We start from the raw sequence: 22,217 nt of genomic DNA on the forward strand, positions 1-22,217 counted from the left end.
CAAAAGTGATCGCAACACGAAAATTGATACCTACCTACTTACAAAGTACTTCGTAGGGAGTAAGCTTCAGCTGACGACACTAGGAAAGATTTGTTTGCCAAGCGTGGACCCCACCCCCAGCCACAAGCTTTCCAGTGTTGACGAACAATTACATTCGGCCCCAAACAAGCTCCCTCTCGTTCCCGTCTCGCTCACACCCGCCCGCTCCCTCGTGCCGAACCGCCCCATAGTCAACAAATAAACAAATGCAAGTTGCAAGCTGGACAACAGCACGAAGGAGCCATAATGATGGCAGACAGGCGTGGGCGAAGCCCTAGGCGCCCAAGAGAATCGAGAAACGAACCGCGACATGCTGAACATCATCAACACGATGAAGCGCGACGAATGCGCCCAGCTCCTACCGAGTACCTTTCCTCCTCATCGAGCTCAAGATCCTCCATGGAACTTGTTGATATATCGCGTACATATCCCTCGACCCGATCCGGTATACGCTCATTCTTCACGGCCCCTTCCGAGCGACGGAAGTTAAGGAGACGGAGGAGCAACCGACTATTCAAACTTAATAACTCCTCTTCGTCCTCGGTAAACAGTGATCTTGCTTATGGCACAGGTTATATAAAGCGACCCAAACTCAGGCGCGTTAGGTCTAGGACGGGCAAGGAGATCGACAGGGAAAGATATTCAGAGAGGGAAGGGGGGAAATATCGTGCGAGTGATAGGGATCGACCAAGTGGGCCAGAACGCCGTGGTAATACAGAAGCCGAAATTCTAGCTGTTGGTGCAGGTCTCGCAAAGCTTGCGCGAGATCAAAACAAATTAGATTTGAAAAACGCGAGGAATGGAAAGCGGTCAGATGTGGTTGGAGTGAGCCCGAGTGGCCACCCACTCCCCGGAGGAAGTCGCGGCCTTGCACCCTCCAAAATATCGCACGGTTCGGATACAGTTGACGAGGATGGTTGGGAGTCTGCGTCGGATAATGAGTCTGATGGCAGTGTTGATTCAAGGTTGGCGTTTGGCGGTGAGACCAATGGCGGTTGGGGATTCTGGGGCAAGAAGCGACAGCGCCCGCTATCGAGGAAGAATACCGTGGTCGATCCTCGACTTTTTGGCCCTCATAATTCTCTTCACGGGTTTGTGGACCGACCTGTGGGATTTGAAGAGATATCTCCGTGGAGTTCATCAGGCAATTTTGGCCCACACGAGCAGCCATACGTGCCAGGGCCAAATGAAAGCTTCAGTGGTTCACAGGCACCACTACAACGGGTCTATCCAGTTCAAGGTCCAGATCCGTCAAGGTTTGAAGCTGCAAGGAGTTCCGTTGTTTCTGGATCGGAATCTTATATAACGGCCAGACCGGACCCTGTTCCACTGCAGCACCCTCAGCCTTATACGCCTGTTTCCCAGAATGTATATGAGCCTACATATCCTGCGCCATCTGAGCCGAGGATGGCCCCTTCATCGTCAAGCCGAACCCATTCCGTTGGTCAGGGTGCTCTAGTAGGCGCTGTAGGTGCTGCCGCCATTGGGGCTGCAGCAATAGCTTTAGACCGCAAGGATGACCGAAAAGACAGCCGCCGAGATGAAGACCGTGATGAAGGTCGGGTGAAGCGTCGAGACAGCGATAGGAAAGGATCTAAGCATGAGCGCCGGCGGGACAAGCACGATAGCCCGACCCGAGACGACCGTAAAGAGAAGCACCGCGACAAGGAGCGGAAGACGGACGAGTCTCGCTATTCTGACGAGCAGCGTAGAGAGAAGAAGCGTGAGAAACGACGTGATGAGGTACGTGATGGCGATCGTGATGAGAGACGTGAGAAGCGCCGCGAAGGGCGCCGGGACGATCATCGTGATGACCGTTCAGACGTGGCTCCTCGTTCAGAAGCCCGGCAGGACGATAGGAGGCCTAAGAACGAGGCTGTAGCATCTACATCGTCAGTAGACCGCGTATATCAGGCTGGCGATCGAGCAGAAGCTGGGGACCACTCCCATGGACACCACCGAATCGCTTCAGTACCTACCGTTGTGACCGTGGAACGAGAGCCAGACTTCACCCGCAAAACAGGTTTCTCAATTAAGGAACGGCCATCGACTTATGCGTCTGATTACCAAAAAGACTACTCTGAACGGGATGAGAGGCGGGATCACGGTTTACATGAGGCAGAAGCCATTTACAAGGAGACCGAGCACTCTACAGCCCCGATTGCTGGTGCTGCGATCGCAGCGGCAACTGCAGTTGTCGCTGCTGAGAGTTATCGTGAGTCAAGATCTGATAAAAGAAGGGATGAGCGACGTAGTTGGCAGAGCTCAGATTACGATCATGACGATCCCGATTACAAGCCACGCGGCAGAGAACCTGCAAAAGAGCGCGATCATGTCCAGGAAGAAGCCGATAGAGCTTACCGTGAAATTGTTATGGCCCGGAAGATTGCATCGCAAGTTATCCGCTCACGCTCTGCTTCTCCCGATCCCTCGATTGTATCAAAGTACGACCAAACCGAAGAAGAGGAAACACCGCGGATCGTTACGCCACCTGAAATGGAGCATCCCAAAGAGAAGGGACCTTACGATGCTCCTAATGCAGACTTCCACCCAGACTATATCCTGGAGGATCCCCGGCAATTGCGGACATTTAGCCTTCCTTCCATCAGCTTAGATCGTTCAGATCCCGGGGCTGGATACTTAAAACGAGATGCTGATGCCTCGATGCCTCGTCCATATTTGAACCTCGTCCATCCCACGCCAGTACCATCCCCTCGACCAGAGCAGCAGGCCACTCGCTCAGAATATGCACACTCGGAGTCAGATCACTCAGAAACCGCCCGCTCAGAGCCTAAGTCTCAAGAATGGGACGAGAAACCCCGCTCATCTGCATCGGATGTCGTTATAGGGCCAAGGGGCAACGTGATTTCATCACCAACAAGCTCGACCGTCTCTAAAGCAGTTACCTGGGGAGAAAATGAGACCAAGCATTTTGACGTAGAAAGTCCTTCAGATTATAGAGAAGAATATGCGTCAGGAATTCGGTCTCGTGATATTTCTCCCGAGATCAAACCACAGTCCAAGCCATCTGGCACTGCAAAGAGCAAGGGATGGGGTGCGATTGCGGCTGGTGTTATTGGGGGCGGCGTAGCTGCCGCAGCAGCAAGCTCTAGCGATACATCTAAAAAACCCAAGGATGATGAGAGAGAGAAAAGCCAGGTCGACCCTTACGAATACCGTGGCGTAGTTGTTGAGCCGGAGAGTCCACAAACGAAAGGCCGAAGGCGACGGAGTCCGCCCTCTCCAGATTCAGAAATATCTAGTGCCCAGCTCTCCCGTGTTCCTGGAGCTTTTGATGATGACTTGGACTTTACAGCTACAGTCGCTGCAGGGCTACAAGACACAGGCTTCGATCCCAACATTGTCATCGATGACCCGTCCTTCCGTAGACGAGATTCTCCGCCTGGTACGAATGAATCTGGGGCTTACCGAACCCCATTTGCGGAAACCGTCTCCGACCTGAGTAAGATACCGCCAACCTTGTCTGGTGCCGAGGAATCCTCGCCAGGCTATGCCATGGGGGATGCAGATGATACCCCTCGAGATTGGCGCAGCATGTCGCCCGACCATGACAAGGCTCCCACCAAGCTTAGCAAGAAAGAGCAAAAGAAATGGGATAAGATCGCGAAAAGACAAAGCATAGATGTAGCCCCCTCCGATCCTACTCCAATTTTCGAAGAGCCTGAGCCCGAGTCCTACTTCGATGCTCCTAAATTGAGTAAGAAAGAGCAGAAGAAGCGTGATAAGGAGGCGAAAAGGCAAAGCATTCAGGCTGAGGATATTACACCACTCGCGGAACCGTCCATTAGTCGCGAATTTGTTGAAGAACCCGAAAGCTACATCCAAACCCCCAAGAAGTCAAAAAAGAAATCCAAGAAAGGCTCAGCGACCTTTGACGACGACGCAGAATTCCCTTCTCCCAGTGAATCGCGTGATGAGCGAAGAATTTCTGTTCCAATTGACGCTTTTGATGATGTGCAGAACGACGATGATGAATGGAATGAGCCTAAGAAATCAAAAAAAAAGTCAAAGCGCGATAGCGACCGTTACGACTCCCCTGCTCGCTCTGCCGGCCCTGAGATCTCGTCTGAAATAGCAAGATCCTTCAAGCATGACCCAACCGAGGTATCTCTTCCACCAAGCACCCCTTCTGAAACAAGCCAGGATAGGGAATTTGATGATTCAAGGAAGTCGAGGAAGTCTTCATCACGAGACAGTGCTGTTTTTGATACGTATGATCGCGATGACTCTCGGTCGGTAGTTTCGGAAGCCACATCACGATATGATGAACCTCGGAAGTCAAAGAAAAAATCAAGAAGCGGCACTAAAGATGATTTTGACGACACAAGGTCTGTTGTTTCGGTTGCTTCGGCTCCTGCTTGGGATGAATCCTCAAAGAGGAGCAAGAAGAAAGACAAGGAAAAGAAAAGCAGCGGATTCTTTGGCATGTTCGGTTCCAAGTCTGAATCAGGTGCGGGAGATGAGAGTCCCAAAGGATCAAAGGACGACTACGAGGACGTGAAAAAGAAGAGCAAGAAGTCGAAAAGAAGCTCTCTTCCCGATTCTTCAGGTTTCTATGGCGATATGGGTGCCGAGTCTACGAGTGATCTCTCGCGTTCGGTATCAAGTGGCCACCATTCGCGCCGGTATGATGATGACCAAGACGACGGAGGACGTAGTGACACGGAAAGGAAAAAATCTCGATCCAGAACAGGAAGTGCATCTTCGAAGAAGGATTCTTTTTTAGGTAATGCCGGCACCCTGGGCGCGGGTGTCGGCATTGCCGGTGCTGCTGCTGTGGCTATTGCCGCTCAGCACCACCGACAATCAAAAGCCGCCAGAGCCTATGATGAGGCTCTGTTGCAAGATCATTCCGAGAGAAATGATATCTCGTCAGCAAGAGACGAGATATTCGATCCTGAGATCGCTGAACGGGATTTTAGACCGTCTATCGATCCTCAATATGGCGATCTACTCCCATTACCCCCAAGTGACCCAGTGACTCCAGATACTGAGCCACTTGACGACTTGCCGCATCTGCCTGAGAGTCGTCCAGACACTCCAGAAGCCGAGCGATTAGCTAAGGAGAGAACAAGAAGTACTTTCCGTAAAAATTTGCAGGAGACCCCTATGAAATCTCCAAGTCAAAGTGCAGTGCCGTTGAAATTTATCATGGGGAACAGATCTACGCCTTCATCGCCTGGTCTGGTGCGGTCCTCTCCAATGCAATCTCCCGCAACCCCGGACTCACTTATGTTCCCCAAAAGCAATAGGTCTAGGCCGACATCCTGGGAGAATGGAAAAGAGTATCGGCCGCTATGGCTTCCGGAAAGCAGTCGACGCGGATTAACTGAGGAGAACGAACCTGAGGATCCTCTACCAGCTTTGCCTCCAAGCAAAACAACATCGCGGAGCTCCTCGCAGCTTGACTTTGATGATCTTTCGCAGTCACGCGACTTCGATCAGTCTCGCCCCGACTGGGTAGACCGTCCGAGTGAGCCTTTATTTATCGACACTGAACTTGCTTCTTCTAAAGTGTCCGCTGGGCTACTCGACTCCCAGCAGTCTACTCCAAAAGCTAATGTTCCATTCAACGACTTTGAGCAACGTGACCTATCCTCTAACGAGTCCGAATATGCTGATGCTTTGAGTCTTCCTGCCCATTCACCAAGTCGACCATCGTCGCCCATCCTGGATCGAAAAACTGGAACATCTAGTGATATTTCCTCTCAAGCAATTGCTGGAGTGGCACTGGCGTCTGCAATTGGTTACTTAGCTTCATCTCACAAGTCCGATGAAGCCGACCCACAGGAACTACCGCTACTACAACAGCAGCCCGCCCCGGCCGACCCAATGTCGAAAGATAGAAGTTCTTATTTACTTAGGTCATCACCGATGTCACGAAATTATGATGGTGTTGGGCCCGAGCAGCATGATGTGGATTCTCCTAGCCGCCGAAAGCCACCTCGTACCGATAGTGACACCCTGCACAGTATACAAGAGCCAGAGGCTAATGATACCCTCGAGCGGGAAATCGAACTGCCCACGGAAAGCTTAAAGCAAGACAGGGAACGGGCTCTTCGGGCCCTTTCTGGATCATCATACGATGAAGGCCCTCAGCAGGAGATTACCGGCAGAGAACTCGGAGAGCAGCTCATATCAGATATGCCTCGTGAGCTAGCGCGGGATACTGATGCTGGAATGGCTCAACCCGAAACCGAGCCAACTGATGAATTTGTCCTGAAAAAGTCGAAGAAGGATAAGAAGAAGCGCAAATCGCTTGCTTTGTCCTCTACACTAGATGATACTGCTCTACCGGAGGCCAGCAGCGAAGCCCCTCGAGAAGCTATCAGTCACGCCGATGCCGAACCAGATGATGAATTTTCTTTGCCTAAGTCTAAGAAGGATAAGAAAAAGGACAGGAAGAAAAATAAGGCAGTAACATTGGACTTCGATGAGGACGAGAAGCCATCACATCAGATAGAAGACTCAATCATAGAAGCCGATCGTTCCATCCCGGAGTCTATTTCAGCAACCGCAGAGGAATTTACGACTCCGTCCAAGAAAAGCAAGAAAAAGGACAAGAAGGGTAAATCAAAAATTTCCTGGGAACCAGAACCTGAAGAGGATACTGTGTCGCAGTTGCCCGAAGAGTCACTACACCAGCCTGCTCAAGAGACAGCAATCGAAGCGCCAATATCTGTCGAGCCCGAGGGTATTGAAGAAACTCCCTTTGGTACATCTAAAAAGGACAAGAAAAAGGGTAAAAAGGGTAAATCCAAGATGATCTGGGAACAAGAGCCTGAGCAGGGGGTGTCGAAAATGCCCGAAGAGTTTCTGTGCGAGCCTACCCAAGAGACGGCAGTCGATGTGCCAATATCTGTCGAGCCCGAGGCCGTTGATGAACCGTCCTTTTCTACGTCTAAAAAGGACAAGAAAAAGGGCAAAAAAGGCAAATCTAAGATGTCCTGGGAACAAGAGCCTGACGAGGACACATCACAAGTTGTCGAGGAGGCTGTACCTGAGCTAAGCCGAGATGCCATAGCAGAACAGGCGCCTACCGAGTCTGAAGCTTTAGATCAGAAATCTTCTAAATCGGAGGTTGACTGGGACGCTAGTGAGAAGGATATGCCACAGGTTCCTGGGCAGTCTCGCCCACAAATGAACCAAGATGTAACAGACACATCAACCCCCGTCGAGGCCGAAAGCGTAGACGAACTTGTTTTCAAGTCAAAGAAGGACAAGAAAAAGGGCAAAAACAAGGCTAAAGCCACCCCAGCGTTCGACATCGAGATGGACGACTCCTCGCCACAGCCACAGCCACCCCAAGAACCATATCCAGATCAAAGTGTAGAAGATCCCGAACTGATACCTACGGCATTAGAGGAAGATGTTCAAGAGGAGGCATTTTCTTTGAAATCGAAGAAAGGGAAGAAGAAGGACAAAAAGAAGGGCAAATCCGCTCCAGTTTGGGAGCCAGAGAATGCCGAGTCCGAGTCCGGCCCAAGTATGGAAGCCTCCAACCCCTCCGCTGACCAACCACCTGTCGAGGAATCATCTGCCACCCCAGCCGAGTTTGAGCTTTCAGAGGCCCGAGATACCAAGGCAAATGAGCACAAGCCGAGTGATATGGTTTCCCGCGGCGCACCACTTGAAGTTGGCAAAACAACCCCTCGAGAGATCTTCCCATCCGATGACTTTGACGGCTTTGAACCCAAGAAAGGCAAAAAGAAAAATAAGCGCAAATCCGTAGCGGTAGTTGAACCGTGGGAGGAAGTGGACATCTCGAAGCCGTCTTCTGCAGATTTCCAGGCAGATGGCAGCCAAGAAGCTTCTGTGGGACATGCACATGACCAAACCTATCAGGAAACGCATGAAGATAGCTTCCAAGATACCTTTTTAGATGCCGTAGAAGAGCATCCTCAGGGTGCGCCTGGAGATGAAAGTCTAGCAGACGTCAAAGAACTCCCTCAAGGAACGGAACAAGCCCCCCCGGATGTGGATGACCAACTCCTGAAAGGGACTCCCTCAAACGTTGTGGAAGAGCTTGTTCCAGATCTGCCTGAAGGATCTTCAGCTCTAGAAAGCCTGCCTGTTCAAGAGTCGAAGAAGTCAAAGAAAAAGAAAGGCAAAGCGGCAATGAAGTGGGAGCCTGAGGAGGAGGCTGCAGAAGCATCGGCCCCAACAGAGGTTGCAGACTTCCAAGAGTTTGCGATGCCGGGTTCCAAGAAGGGCAAGAAGAAAGGCAAAAAATCACAATCTTTTACCCCTGAAGAGTCTTTTGCCCCAAAGCCATCTATGGAGGGATCGAGTGAAGCAATTACCGAGCCCACCGAGCCTGAAGCAGCGACCGACGATCCGATTGTCCCTGATAAGGTCGCAGAGGAAGAATTCGAGGCATTCGCTACTCCCGGCTCGAAGAAGAACAAGAAAAAGTCGAAGAAATCAAAGTCCTGGGATGTAGAGCCTGACTTGGGGAATCCAGCGGACACCATAGATGGTAAGCGATCAGCTAAAACGAGGGATCTTGAAGCCACTCTAGCACCTGGGGAATTGGCGGACCCCACTGCGCCACCCTCCATGAAGGGAGAGGACTACCTGCCCTCAGCTACAGCTGTATTTTCTGCTGCTGCGGTGGCTACTGGTGCTGCACTTCTCGCTACACAGATGTCGGAGAAAGGTCACCGAGCGAAGGATTTTACTCGTGACTGGTCTGATGCGACAGAACCTTTCGACATTGATGAATCCCGATTAACTGAGCAGCAAATCTCAATTGACCCAACGAAGCCTGATGGCCTTGCCGCTGGTTATGATAACGATCAGCTCAGTCTTGCCAGACAGCTGCAAGAGGAATTCGGTTCCGGAAGTAAGAAATCGAAGAAGGATAAGAAGAAGCGCCAAAGTCTGCCTGCAACACCTGATCCTGAGAGCTCCAGGTCACGTCCAGTTGATGAGCCCACCGACTTGCTTCCTCGCGCTAGGAGCCTTTCTATAGGCCCCGTGACAGAAAGCGGCGCTCCCAAAAACGCTTACTCCGAGGAGCAGCTGGAACTTGCTCGTCAACTCAAAGCCGAATTTGAAAAGGGAAACAAGAAGTCTAAGAAAGGCAAGAAGAGCCGACAGGGGTTCTCAGAGCCGGCGGCTTGGGATGATGCTTCCCCTGATCAGCATACAGAAGATGCTGCTACCAAGGGAGCTGAGGCTACAGCCGAAACGCCCAATCCGGACACGACCGAGGGTACGACAAAGGCCGATGGGTTAGCTGCAGGGTATCAAGAGGACCAGCTGTCTCTCGCACGACAACTACAGGCGGAATTTGGGAAGAAATCCAAGAAAGACAAGAAGCGTAGAAGCACTTCCCAAACGCCTCAAGCTGAGGAGCCGCGTAACGATTATTTTGGAGACACGTCCCAATCAGTAGTCGCTGACAAACCACCAAATGAGTATCCAACCGAGCTTCAGGAGCAAATGACTAACGATGGCGAGATGGCTCGAGATGGTCTTGCGGCTGGCTATAAGGAAGATCAGCTTGAGCTAGCACGACAACTGAAGGAAGAATTTGGATCTGGCTCTAGCTCTAAAAAGTCCAAGAAGGACAAAAAGGGCAAAAAGGCTGATAAGTTACATCGTGCTTCCACATATGATGATTCTTTTCCAGGGACTCCAACTGGAGAATCCCAGGAGCCCCTCAATGACGATATCTCACAGCCACAGCCAGAGCCTGCTGAAGAGAGCGCAATTGCCCCTGTTGTTGTGGAACCGGAAAATGAATTTGCTTTTAGTACCAAGAAGTCCAAGAAAGACAAGAAGGGCAAAAAGCGCCAAAGCCTAGCTCTCACTGCTACTGATGATGGTTTCCCTTCTCTAAACCCCGCCACGGGAGCTGAAGAGCCTGTCAACAATGATACTCCACAGCCCGAGTGGTACGAAGCCACTGCTGAGGATCTCGGACGCGTAGCCATCACTACCGAGCAAGATAATGAGTTTGCTCCTGATAAAAAGTCTAAGAAAGACAAAAAGGGCAGGAAGCGCGATACGGTTCTTACTCCAATTGATGACGACGTCTCTTCAGAGCCTATTCCCAAAGCTAGTGAGGAATCACAAGATGTCGATACTCTCCAACCTGATGTTCAGCAACAACTGCCCAGCGAACCAGGGGCACAAGCTAACGAGCCGACACTTGACTCCGAATTTCTCCCAGAAACAGAACTCACGCCTTTAATTGGCGAGCCTACCTCTGAAACCGCCGAGCCCAATGATTATTTTGAGTCTTCCATCAAGAAATCAAAGAAAGAAAAGAAGAGCAAAAAGCGTCAGAGTCTTTACAGCGCGAGTGACGAAGCTATACCTTCGAGCATCCTAGATACTGAGGCGGACAAGGTAACTCGAGACGTTGATATTTCTCAAGCTGAAGTTAGCCCGCCTTTTGCTGACGCGGCGACTCCCGAGTCTGTTGATGACTTTGAATTCTCTACGAAGAAGTCTAAGAAGGACAAGAAGGGCAAAAAACGTGAGAGTCTTCGTAGCGCTAGTGATGAAGCAGTACCTTTTGGCAGCCAAGATACTGAGGCGGAAGCTACTCGAGACGTTGATATATCCCAGCCCGACATTGCTCAACCTGCCAGCGAAACTGCGATTGCTGATCCCGTGGATGACTTCGAGTTTACTACGAAGAAGTCTAAAAAGGACAAGAAGGGCAAAAAACGCGAGAGCCTTCGTAGCGCTGGTGGTGAAATTGTACCTTTGAGCATCCCAGATGCTGATGCGGAAGGTACTCGAGATGTCGACATCTCCGAGCCTAACATTATCCAACCGTCTAACGAACCTGCCACTGCCGAGCCTGTTGATGACTTTGAGTTCTCCCCGAAGAAGTCTAAAAAAGACAAGAAGGGCAAGAAACGAGGCAGCCTTCTTCCTGCCACCATGGTCATGGAGGACATTTCTTTTGCTGGCAATGACAATGAGATGGACGACTCGCTCGATCCTACCATTTCTCGCGATGGTTCTCCTACTCCTCCTAAGGAGCCCGAATCTGTTCCTGCCGATGATGAATTTACTTTGCCATCTAAAAAGTCGAAGAAGGACAAGAAGAAGCGCCAAAGTATTACAACTCAAGAGGATGTCGCACCGATCGCCCCACTGCAGCAAGAGCGTGCTACCACGCCACCTCTTGCAAGTAACGATCTCTCGACTTCCGATACGCCAGTTGCGATCCTTTCCACGGAAGCTGCCAACGAGGCTCCTGATGATTTTACCCTGACATCAAAGAAGTCTAAGAAGGATAAGAAAAAGCGACAGAGCTTACTCCCCGCATCAACGTTCGATAGTCTACCGGAAGAGACAATGGAAGGACAAGACTTGCAGTTTTTCTCGGGCAACCAAAATATCGATACCGATATAGACGCCACCGTTCCTCCACCGAATGAGTCTCGACATGAATTTCAAACTTCTAAGAAAAAGCAATCGAAAAAGGATAAGAAAAAGCAGCAGAGCATGCAAGAAGCCTGGACACCCGACGAAAATGCAGAGGATCTTGAGAAGCCAAGTATTATCCAACCTGGGCAGGGTGATAACGAGGAGGCTCAGCGAGATCTACCAGAACCAACGCTTGCCATGGAGAACCCCACTGCTCATGACATTATCAACCGCGATCCAATTGCTGATGAAGAGACGATTTTCCCTCAAACATCTGCTGAAGCTCCGGACAATGCCTTCGACAGCTTTCCTTCGAAGAAGGATAAGAAGAAACGCAAAGGTTCTTCCAAGCCTGACTCGGGACAACCTTCAGACGTATCTACTTTCGTAGACCCTCCTGACGAACGCAAGGATGGGGCCATCGAGTCTTCGTTGCTAGTTGAGAGCGTACCAAGAGACGTCGCAGTAGTTGATTCCCGAGAGCCTGCTACTGCATTAGATGTTGAAGGAACGGGAATTTGGGATGCTTTCACGGCCAAGAAATCCAAAAAAGACAAGAAGAAACGAAAAGATACGACAAGCGGTTCAGGGGACCCACCTGGAATCTCCACATCTTTGGATACTTCGCCGGATGCCACCGAACCAAGCCTACAGCCGGAGGTTCTCCTAGAGAAAGACGCACCCGGGGGGGAAGCCCGGGATTTGCAACTAGATAATGTGACGCCCGACACTACAAAAGACACCACCGACGAGCCTCCGCAAGATGATTGGGCTTTCCTTCCTTCCAAGAAATCTAAGAAAGACAAGAAGAAGCGCACATCTGGTACCTCTACCCCAATCGAAAACATTCCTAGGCAGAGTGCACCTCCCGAGGAAGCGGTTTGCGTGGAGCCATCAAACTCCGCCGCTATTCCAGAGGACACCGCCGAGGCGCCTGTGCAAGATGACTGGGCTTCCCTCCCTTCTAAGAAGTCCAAGAAAGATAAGAAGAAGCACGCGTCTGTAATTGAAAGCATGCCCGAGACAGACGCACCTGCGGAAGAACCGGTTGACGCGGAGGCATCAAATTCCGCCGCTATTCTAGAAGAGCACGCCGAGACTCTTATGCAAGATAACTGGGCTTCCCTCCCTTCTAAGAAATCCAAGAAAGATAAGAAGAAGCGCGCATCTGTAATTGAGAGCATACCCGAGACGGATGCACCTACCGAAGAACCTGTCAGTGTGGACGCACCAGGTTCCGCCACTGTCCCAGAAGATATCGAAGAACTATCCACAACCCAGGATGCATCTATTCCTCCTACAACCCAAGAGACAACTCAAGAGCCAGTAGCGGATGAGTGGGGCTTCTCTTCCAAAGTATCCAAGAAAGACAAGAAAAAACGCAAATCCGGAGTCTCCACGCCAATTGAAAACATTCCAGAAGAAGCCAAAGCCTTTGAAGAGCCCGTCAACGCTGGAGAGCCATCCACTGCAACTATCACCAAAGATATTGTTGAAGAACATATTCAGATTGAGAACCCAACCCCTGCAGATACCCCGGAGCCGGTTAAAGACACGGTAGATGATGAATGGGCGGTCCCCATGAAGAAGTCTAAGAAAAAGCGGAATTCTGGTCTGTCGACGGCAACTGAAAGCATCCCAGAAGCAACCAAAGCTTTGCAATATTCTGTCAACGCTACGGAGCGATCTACTCCTATTACCGCAACCGATCTTGTTGAGGAACCTATCCAGATTGACGATCCATTTACTACTGATACTCAGGAGCCGGTCAAAGAACCTGGAGACGACGAATGGGCGGTCCCCAGCAAGAAGTCTAAAAAGGACAAGAAGAAGCGTAAATCCGGTGTGTCAACGCCAATGGAAAGCGTTTCAGAAGAAACCAAAACATCGGAAGACTCTATCAATGCTCCAGAGCTATCTCCTACCATCATCACAGCCGATCTTGTTGAAGAACCGATCCAAATTAAGGATTCACTTACTGCTGATACTCAGGAGCCGGTCAAAGCAATAAGAGATGACGAATGGGCGTTCCCGGTAAAGAAGTCTAAAAGGGATAGCAAGCGTAAATCAGGCGCTGCTACCCCAATTGAGAGCGAACCGGTTCAAGCTCCTGAAGTGTCAATAAAACTTGAGGAATCACCTGCCGCTATTGCTACGGAGCGGACTCTTGAAATCCCTCCCATAATTGACCCGTCAGTTGCTCCTATTACAGAACAACCACCGCAAAGTGCCGGAGATGATGACTGGGCCGCGATCCCTTCGAAGAAATCGAAGAAAGACAAGAAGAAGCGCAAGTCGGGTCTTTCAACACCAATAGAGATATCGGAAGAGACAACGCCTTTGGAAGAGGAGATAGAGAAAGGTGCCCCTACCATTACTTCGCAAGATGCTATCATTGAACCTTCGGAGCCAAAAGATTATGCCGCCGAGGAGCCGGCTCAAGAGCCAATGGAAAATGAATGGCCATCAACGTCAACTAAAAAGTCGAAGAAAGATAAGAAAAAGCGCAAATCTGGAATATCTACTCCAATCGAAGAGGTGGTAGACAAACCTGGTCTTGGCGACGAGCATAACGTAGAGTTTGGCGGGCCTTCTCCTGAAAAGGAAGCATCCACGTCACCTACGGCAGAACAGCTAGTTGAAACGCCGCCCGAGCCGAAAGACACCATTGCCACGGGTATCGCCGACAAGCCTCTCGAGGAGTCATCTAATACACCTGGTTCCAGAGACATTCTCGACGAAGAACCTTCCCAGCTAGAAGAGCCCTACACTGCAAAGGGAGAAACCGAAGATCCGGTAGATGAGTGGGCTTCATATTCAACAAAGAAATCCAAGAAGGGCAAGAAGGATAAAAAGAACAGTAAATCTGGATTTCCAACCCCCGCTGACGACGTTCTTGAGAAAACTACACCCGTCGAAGAACCTTCAGCCGTTCCCTCAACTCTTGAACCCGGGACAGAAATTGCGGTAGATGATCTCAAAGCTAGCTTTATTAGCAATTCTATGGAAGGCGATAAAGACAAAAGTAAAGCTAATGGTGAAGATTCCTCAATTTCGGAGCAGCTGTCTGGCACTCTTCGCAGCCAGGATACCGTTGAGCCTACCGTAGCCGAGGAACAGGCCCCAACAATCATCCCGCAAGATATCTCTCGGGATCCAGAGGGCGAATGGGCTCCTATCTCGTTGAAAAAGGCAAAAAAGGACAAGAAGAATAGGAAGTCCGGCTTATCCGCCCCAGCTGAGGTAGAAGCGCTAGCTAGTGCATCTGAACTCCAAAAGACCGAAATAGGAGTTTCCGAGGAGTCGTTCTCGCAGTCACTCTCTACTGAGCACGCTCAGCTTCCACCTGTCATATCCGAAGCTTCGCCTGAAAATGAGGAAGAAAATAGTCAAGAAGCTGCAAACGATGGCTTCGGGTTCGTCGCGAAGAAATCCAAAAAGGACAAGAAAAAGGACAAACGAGCGTCCCGAACAGGTTCTGTGGACCTGGTGGAAGAGACTTCGGCAGCTAGCAACTTAGCCGCACCACTGGACAGTACCGAAGTTGAGACATCAATTGCCCCCGAGCGTGAAGTAGCAGACAATGGTGGTGGAGAGGAACAGGGCACCCTAACTACGGACAAACCCCTAGCATATGAAAGCAAGGTGACGGATCTAATCGTTGAAGCAGCGAGGGACGACGACGCCGAACCATTCGCTAGCGGCATTTCAAGGAAGTCGTCGAAAAAAGACAAGAGGAAGCGACAAGCAACGGTTGACCTAACCGCGACTGGCGAGACCGAATTGGCAAAAGAGCCTTTGACATCTTGGGCATATGAGGTGGAAGAAGCGGAGGTGGAAAGGAAGTTGCCAGTCATAGAAGACATTGCCAAGGATGGATCTCTATCACGTATTGCAAGCACAACCGAAGCCGTGCCCGTGGATGATTTCGTCAGGCCAAATAAAAAGGGCAAGAAAGGTGCGAAACGGAACTCTGCCCTGTTAGAGTCTGGGGATTCTTCCCGCGCTCCGATCGGGGGAAGGTCCCCTTCGACGACGCCTGCAAAGGATAGTATCATTCCCTCTCTAGCAACGACAGGTGCGATTCTTGCAGGCGCAGCACTCCTCAACAGTTCCAATGACACGCCAACCATATCAAAGGACCCAACAGGCAGTGGTTCAAGGGCTATCGAGCCAGTCGAGGAGCCAGAGCGACCCACCCCGACTAGAAAACTATCAAAGAAAGAAAAGCGTAAAATGAGCATTGATCGCAGAGCTCCGAAGGATGATATTTTCGATGATCCGGCTCTCTGGGAAGGCGCCGATCCAAAAGAGTTCGAAGAAGCTAAGGATACCCAGGATGATAGTGGTGGCGATGGCTTCTGGTCCGCTCCTGATGAGGATAATAAATCCGATACACCAGCAATTATACCACATGAGCCAACCAGGAGCATAAAATCTACAATGCATGCTCAGGAAGAACAACTCGCCAGAACCTCTCCGGCGCCAGAAGCAAGGGCAATCATGCCACATCACACAGCGGAGCTTGATCAAATGAGCAGTCATGCTATAATAACCGGCCTTCCAAGTGTCAGTTATCCAGAGGCATATATCACCGAGGCTTCGCCCATCGTGGGAGCCCCACCAGTCAACAATCAACGTATCTCCTCTCCATCAAGCTTTGATAATCAAGATAGCCCCGAGGGTGGTATTGTGTTTGAAGACACTCCTGTTAGCCGCAATCTATTTGGAAACAGTAAATTTGGCCGCACCGGATTTTCTGATTTGCCAGTTGTTGCCGAAGAGAATCCAACCGAAATCGAAGTAGATGATTATCGCGTAACGCATTCTCATGATGCATATGGGCCCAACCGAGATAGTGCATTTGTAACAGAGTCGCCAATTCCAGACCAAGGAGCTTTTACAAATTACCATGAGCATGTTCGTGACAGTGGTGTGCATCTACGTGGCGCTTCGCCATCTGATGGAGCACCCGCACATATCTCTGCCGCAGATGCTGCCATTGCCAGCCTCTCTTGGCCTTCTGTCGATGAAGAACGAGAGACGGTTAACCTCCATAAGCTCCACAGGGCAACGGCCGGCGCCCCAGCTAAGCAGTCTCGCCATGAGAGTGCTGAACGGGAGAGGCGCGAATTGTCCAGGCCCAGAGGTGATGATGTCGCTGATTTTTTCCGTGTCGAGAGGTCGCACGAAGCGAGACCAGTCAAGCAACACCACGAAGATATATCATCCCTAGATCTTCTCCCTTCTCAGCAAGTTAAGCATGAAAAGCAACCCGACCTCCATCGAACTTCGGCAATACACAAGCCAACTGGAGACAAATCACATAAGCATGATGGGGAAAGGACTTTAAGTCGCGATACCTTGCCGTCTCAACGAGCAAAGGAAGAGAAGCATATAGATCTCCATCGATCTCAAACCATCCATCGGTCAGCCGAGGATGGGCCAAGCTCACATCATGGTACCAAGGTCACAAGCCGAGGTATCTCTCCACCACAGCGAGAGAAGAGCGACAGAATTACAGAGGTTCCTCGAAATGACAGTAGCCATAGTTCATCAAAACCGACTCAAGAAAGCCTATTTAAACAACGTCTACAGCGGTTTGAATCCCCAGAAGTCTACCAAGCTGCAAAACCAAGAGAAGACACCAGCGTAAAGAAACGCGTGCAACGGATCCAGTCCCCAAGCATCCAAGAACCCACACAACCCAAGGACGAGAAGTATGGCGAGCTTAATCGCTCCCAAACACCCAAGGCTGAGCGACCCGCTGCGTTCAGTGACAATAATATTGCGGGCGCTGCAGCTCTTGCTGGAGCAGCTGCTTTGGGATTTGCAGCTGCCCGTCAGCTAAGTCAAGAAAAGCGGCCATCAAGTGGCCAAAGCCAGAGATCGTTTTCTCCTAACATCAATCGACTGCGGACGCCGGATCCCAAACTTCGCCCAGACAGTGTAACGGGCAGTCGTTCTGGTACTCCTCCACTTCGCCGAAGCGATCGGAAAATCTCCGGCGACTTGAGGTCTCTCAGCCAACGGAGTCACGTGGACATCGCTAAAGAAGCTGAGCTTGCCGCCGCCACCTCCGCGGTGAGCGCTTCCAACCCGAGCATAACAGCAACCACAAACCCAACAGCAAACGAGGGCCGGGTCCGGACCAAAGACATGGCAGATGTCTATGTAAGTGATATAAGCCCTACCACAATTGATTGATAAAGTGGAACTCTAACAAGTGGAATAGGACGGCTTCGGTGAAGGCCGCATGGGCTCACCACGCTCTCCGACTCGACCCCACAGCATGCGCCGCCGTCAAAGCATGCAAGTCCTCGACCTCGAATCCAAAGTCGAACAATTAGCTGCTGAGAATCGCATGCTCGAGGAAGCCAAAGCTCAAGCTGAACGGACATTGCAATCAACGCATCATACCTCTTCCTCGTTGGTGGAAAAAGATGCAGAAATCGACAGCCTGAAACGAACGCTCGATTGGCTACAAAACGAAGTTACCAAACTTACAGAGGTTAACGACGGCCTGAAGAGCGCGAATGTTACTCTTGGAAATCAGCAAAATGAGCGATATGGCATGCTCGAATCGCAACACGCGCAATCGGCGCGCGAGCTACAGGAAGTTCGCGATGCGCACCATAACCTATCTACAGGTATGGACGGAATTGTGATGGCTCAGGTGCAAGCTGCTGTGCAGGACAAGGACGAAGAGATTGCACAGTTGCGGGCGGGATTGGAGTCAGCGAAGGGGAAAATTCGAGAAATGCAGAGGCAAATCCTATTGTCGAAGACGAATGACGTTGACTTCCTTACCATCCGAGATGAAGACTACTTTGACAACGCCTGCCAACAACTCTGCCACCATGTGCAGCAATGGGTGTTGCGCTTCTCGAAGTTTTCTGATATGAGAGCCTGTAGACTCACGAGTGAGATCAACAATGATAAGACAATTGATCGACTTGACAATGCCATATTGGATGGTTCGGATGTGGATAACTATCTTGCGGATAGGATCAAGCGCCGAGATGTGTTTATGTCGATGACAATGACCATGGTGTGGGAATTTATCTTCACACGCTATTTATTCGGCATGGACCGAGAACAGCGGCAGAAGCTCAAGTCCTTGGAGAAATTGCTTTCCGAAGTTGGACCGCCAGCAGCAGTCCACCACTGGCGTGCCACCACTCTCACACTTCTATCGAAAAGAGAAGCGTTCATCCAACAACGAGGACAAGACACGCAAGCCGTTGTCCACGCTATATTGGAGACATTGAGTGAGATTCTACCACCGCCCAGTCATCTAGAAGATCAAATAGAGGAGCAATTACAGAGGGTGATGAAAGCAGCCGTGGATCTCTCGATAGAGATGCGAACTCAACGTGCGGAGTATATGATGCTCCCGCCCCTGCAGCCAGAATATGATGCGAACGGCGATCTCGCCAGTAAGGTTTCCTTCAATGCCGCGCTGATGAATGAACGCAGCGGGGACACGACGTCCAACGAGGAGTTGGAAGACCAGAAAGCCGTGGTGAGAATTGTTCTCTTCCCGCTGGTGGTCAAGAAGGGCGATGATCGGGGCGATGGCGACGAGGAGATCGTGGTCTGTCCTGCACAGGTACTGGTTGCCAAGGCGAAGAAATCGGTCAGGGTGTTTAGCCCTGAGGATATGGCACATCAGAATAGCTCCAGGATTAGCATGCAGAGCAGTATGCCCGCAGATTATGGGGAGCGTGATGGTAGCGTTGTTTAGATAGCTTTCGGGGGTTTTTCAGGTTGATATCCTTGGGTTTGGGTTTAGTTGGTGATTCTGCATGGAAACCATGGCGTTGTCTCTTACTTCGAAAGCGAGCGACTCTTTGGATGACGTAACGATTGTTGTAGGACTTTTATTGTATCTTTTAGAATTTCTTTCGGGTATTTAAAACTTGCGTAATGGACTTTACTTTATCAACTACTAGTGATCTTCTTGCTTGCATATAGTGATTGCGTTGAAGTTGTATCAAACAGGCCTAGACAGTTTATGAAGTGCTCTACCATACGCTACATATTAATCTCTTCAGCCAGCGACATACTACATCTCAAGCAGCAGGGTCTTTGTCCATAGACGTGATACAAGCTGAGCGCGGAGGAGGTTGTCTCACTTAATCTATGCACACCTTAATTCTAGTAAACGATGCCATTACCGCTAAAATGCTAAAGTAAAACCACTATATCAACCTAAACCCATCTTCATCCACACCTGTGGGAGCGCGTCCTCCACCGCAACTTAACCGCGTTCCCTTCGCGTCTACTATACACCGCCAACCCCTCTACTCGCAGTTTCAATTCCACAACACCATGTCCGCAACCTCCCCACCAGCCTCACCACTCCCCAAACGTCTCAAACCCAACCCAGCATCCCCCACAGCACCATCAAAAATGGCATCAACATCAGCCAACCCAACACCAGAGGTGACGAAGGTCGACGCCCAGCCCGCGCTCCTCATCCAGAAACTCTCAGACAAGGCGCGCCTACCTACACGTGGGAGCGCTTTCGCCGCTGGGTATGACATATATGCGGCTAAGGATACCGTAGTACCAGCACGAGGAAAGGTGCTCGTTGATACAGATATCAGCATGGCTGTTCCAGCTGGGACATGTATGTCTTCTTCCCTCCAACCCATCCTCAACCCAATTCGGCTCCAATTGCATGTTTAAAACAAAATAAAATCAAAAGTTTATTATACTAACAGCCGACGAATAGACGGCCGTATAGCACCAAGGTCTGGCCTGGCATCCAAACACATGATCGATACCGGCGCCGGGGTTATCGATGCGGATTACAGGGGCCAGGTAAAGGTTCTGCTGTTTAATCATAGTGAGAAGGATTTTGAGGTTAAGGAGGGGGATCGTGTTGCGCAATTGGTGCTGGAGAGGATTTATACACCGGAGGTTGTCGAAGTAGAGAAGCTAGAGGAGAGCGTTAGAGGGGCAGGAGGGTTTGGTAGTACGGGCTAGGTCTGCGGAGAAGGTATAAACTTCGTTGCCAGTAGAACGCAAGATGAGAAATGTGTTAATGGAGTTATGGTTATGAAAAATAGATGAGGGTTAACAATTGGATTTGCTGTCCTGGATCTGTGTTGATCAGGAGTGTGCTAGGGGTATTGTATGCTCTAATGTAATGCAACCGATCCTTCTGTTGTAAGCCATGCAACCGGTCCTTCTATTCTTTGGACATCTATACCTTCTCGGCCCTGAATCTAACATCAGGATGCTTCAAGCAACCCAAATTCCTCACAAGCCTAACCTCCGCCGCTTTAGCCTTCACCACTCTAATTGTTTGCTCATCATCCTCCCCGAGTCCTGTTACCCTGTTCTGGAACTTATTCCACTCCTCGTCCCTCTTTTCCTTCGTCTTCTTCAACACCTCATGCATGCTCGCTAGCACCTTCTCCGTCGCTTTTGCAAGAGGAAGCTCGGTAGCCTCTACATCATCATCACTGACCCAGGCGGCCTTTTGCATTAGACCTTCCATGGCATTTACTGCTTCTCGAAGGCGAACAAGCAACAGCGCGGCGAACATGTCGCCAGTGCCGCTGAAGAAACAATCTATAACCGGGATCTTAACCCCGAAAATGCGGGGTTTAGCGCCTGAAGTGAATGTTGATCCAACGACAGAGAGGGATGCGGTTCCTTCGGGGTTGGGCAAGGATATAGAGGTAATCATGATATGTGGGATACGATATCGTTCGTGCAAGGTCGTGATGGCTTCTTTGAGTGTCTCCATATCTACAATTTTGACACCTGATAGCGTCCTATACACCTCGTCAGTACCAGGTTCCCTAGCTAGGGATGGATTATCTTACTCTGCCTCGAACTGGTTCGGGAGTATCAGATCAGCATCTTTAATAAGATTCTTATACGCAGGCACGACATCCTCCGCAACGTATAACTTCCCATTATCTCCCATAACCGGGTCCAGAACCCAAAAGAAGCTGCCCGGCTTCAGCGCAGCTTTCAACTTCAAGTCCCGCGCAATTATGCCCACTGCTTCGACGGAGGCGGCCCCGGGAAGATAGCCCGAAAGCATCATGTCAAAATCATCGAGGAAGGAGTTCTTAAGGCCTTCGTAAATGTCGCTAATCTCTTTCGCTGTGGCTCGCGTGCCCTTTGCCTGGCCATAGCCCAGATGGTTGCCTATGACTCTTTCAGAATGATTGTTGAAAGAGTAGATTGAGGCAGCATACTGAATTCCACGGTGTTTAATGCAGCGACTTCGCAGCCAAGAGACTGCATCACGAATGTGGCCATTGTGTTCCCGACATAGCTTGTTACTGCTCAGCTGGGTCATATTGACTCATCGGCATGGAGGCAACTCACCCGTACACGACCTTCAGCACAGCGTCAGTAAAGCTCAAGGACTAGAGGGAGGTATTGTATCCTACATGACTGGCAATGGCCAGGACTTTTGTCTCCGGAATTGGGAAGCTGTCGTCTGCAGACATCGCTGCGGTAAGGGTTGGGATTGGGAATGGGATTGACAACGGTCAAGGGAGCGCACTAGGATAGGGCAAATGGTTGATCAAGGCGGCACTGGAATATCATGAAAAGGTAATGGAAAGAGAAGGTATTTTCAAACGATGGCATAGTTTTGACAGATGTAGTTGCCTTGTGTATGTTAATAAACAAAAGAAAAAGTTCGGGGCCGCAACTTCTTATCTCGGCTTCACCAAGCGAATCGGCCATTGCGATGGTGGGGTTGATGCACGATTTGAAATACCCCGCGC

General features: G+C 50.4%; 3 protein-coding genes across 3 annotated transcripts; 2 read left to right on the forward strand and 1 right to left on the reverse strand.

Annotated features, from left to right (window-relative positions):
• Nucleotides 1-285: 285 nt before the first annotated feature.
• BP5553_06092 (uncharacterized protein) lies at nt 286-19,201 on the forward strand (the record flags this gene model as incomplete). The annotated part of the gene is made up of 2 exons (XM_032014715.1): nt 286-17,628; nt 17,690-19,201. The coding sequence occupies 2 exons, from the start codon at nt 286-288 to the stop codon at nt 19,199-19,201; spliced, it is 18,855 nt and encodes a 6,284-aa protein (XP_031869396.1).
• Nucleotides 19,202-19,788: 587 nt separating this feature from the next.
• Nucleotides 19,789-20,448, forward strand: BP5553_06093 (putative dUTP pyrophosphatase; the record flags this gene model as incomplete). Its single annotated transcript, XM_032014716.1, has 2 exons — nt 19,789-20,089; nt 20,195-20,448. The coding sequence occupies 2 exons, from the start codon at nt 19,789-19,791 to the stop codon at nt 20,446-20,448; spliced, it is 555 nt and encodes a 184-aa protein (XP_031869397.1).
• A 220-nt stretch (nt 20,449-20,668) lies between these two features.
• BP5553_06094 (putative pyridoxal kinase) lies at nt 20,669-21,935 on the reverse strand (the record flags this gene model as incomplete). The annotated part of the gene is made up of 5 exons (XM_032014717.1): nt 20,669-21,245; nt 21,297-21,627; nt 21,678-21,757; nt 21,811-21,821; nt 21,876-21,935. The coding sequence occupies 5 exons, from the start codon at nt 21,933-21,935 to the stop codon at nt 20,669-20,671; spliced, it is 1,059 nt and encodes a 352-aa protein (XP_031869398.1).
• Between the last annotated feature and the right edge of the window lie 282 nt (nt 21,936-22,217).

Source organism: Venustampulla echinocandica (genome assembly GCF_003357145.1).
Source record: "Venustampulla echinocandica strain BP 5553 chromosome Unknown scaffold_3, whole genome shotgun sequence".
NCBI lineage: Eukaryota > Fungi > Ascomycota > Leotiomycetes > Helotiales > Pleuroascaceae > Venustampulla > Venustampulla echinocandica.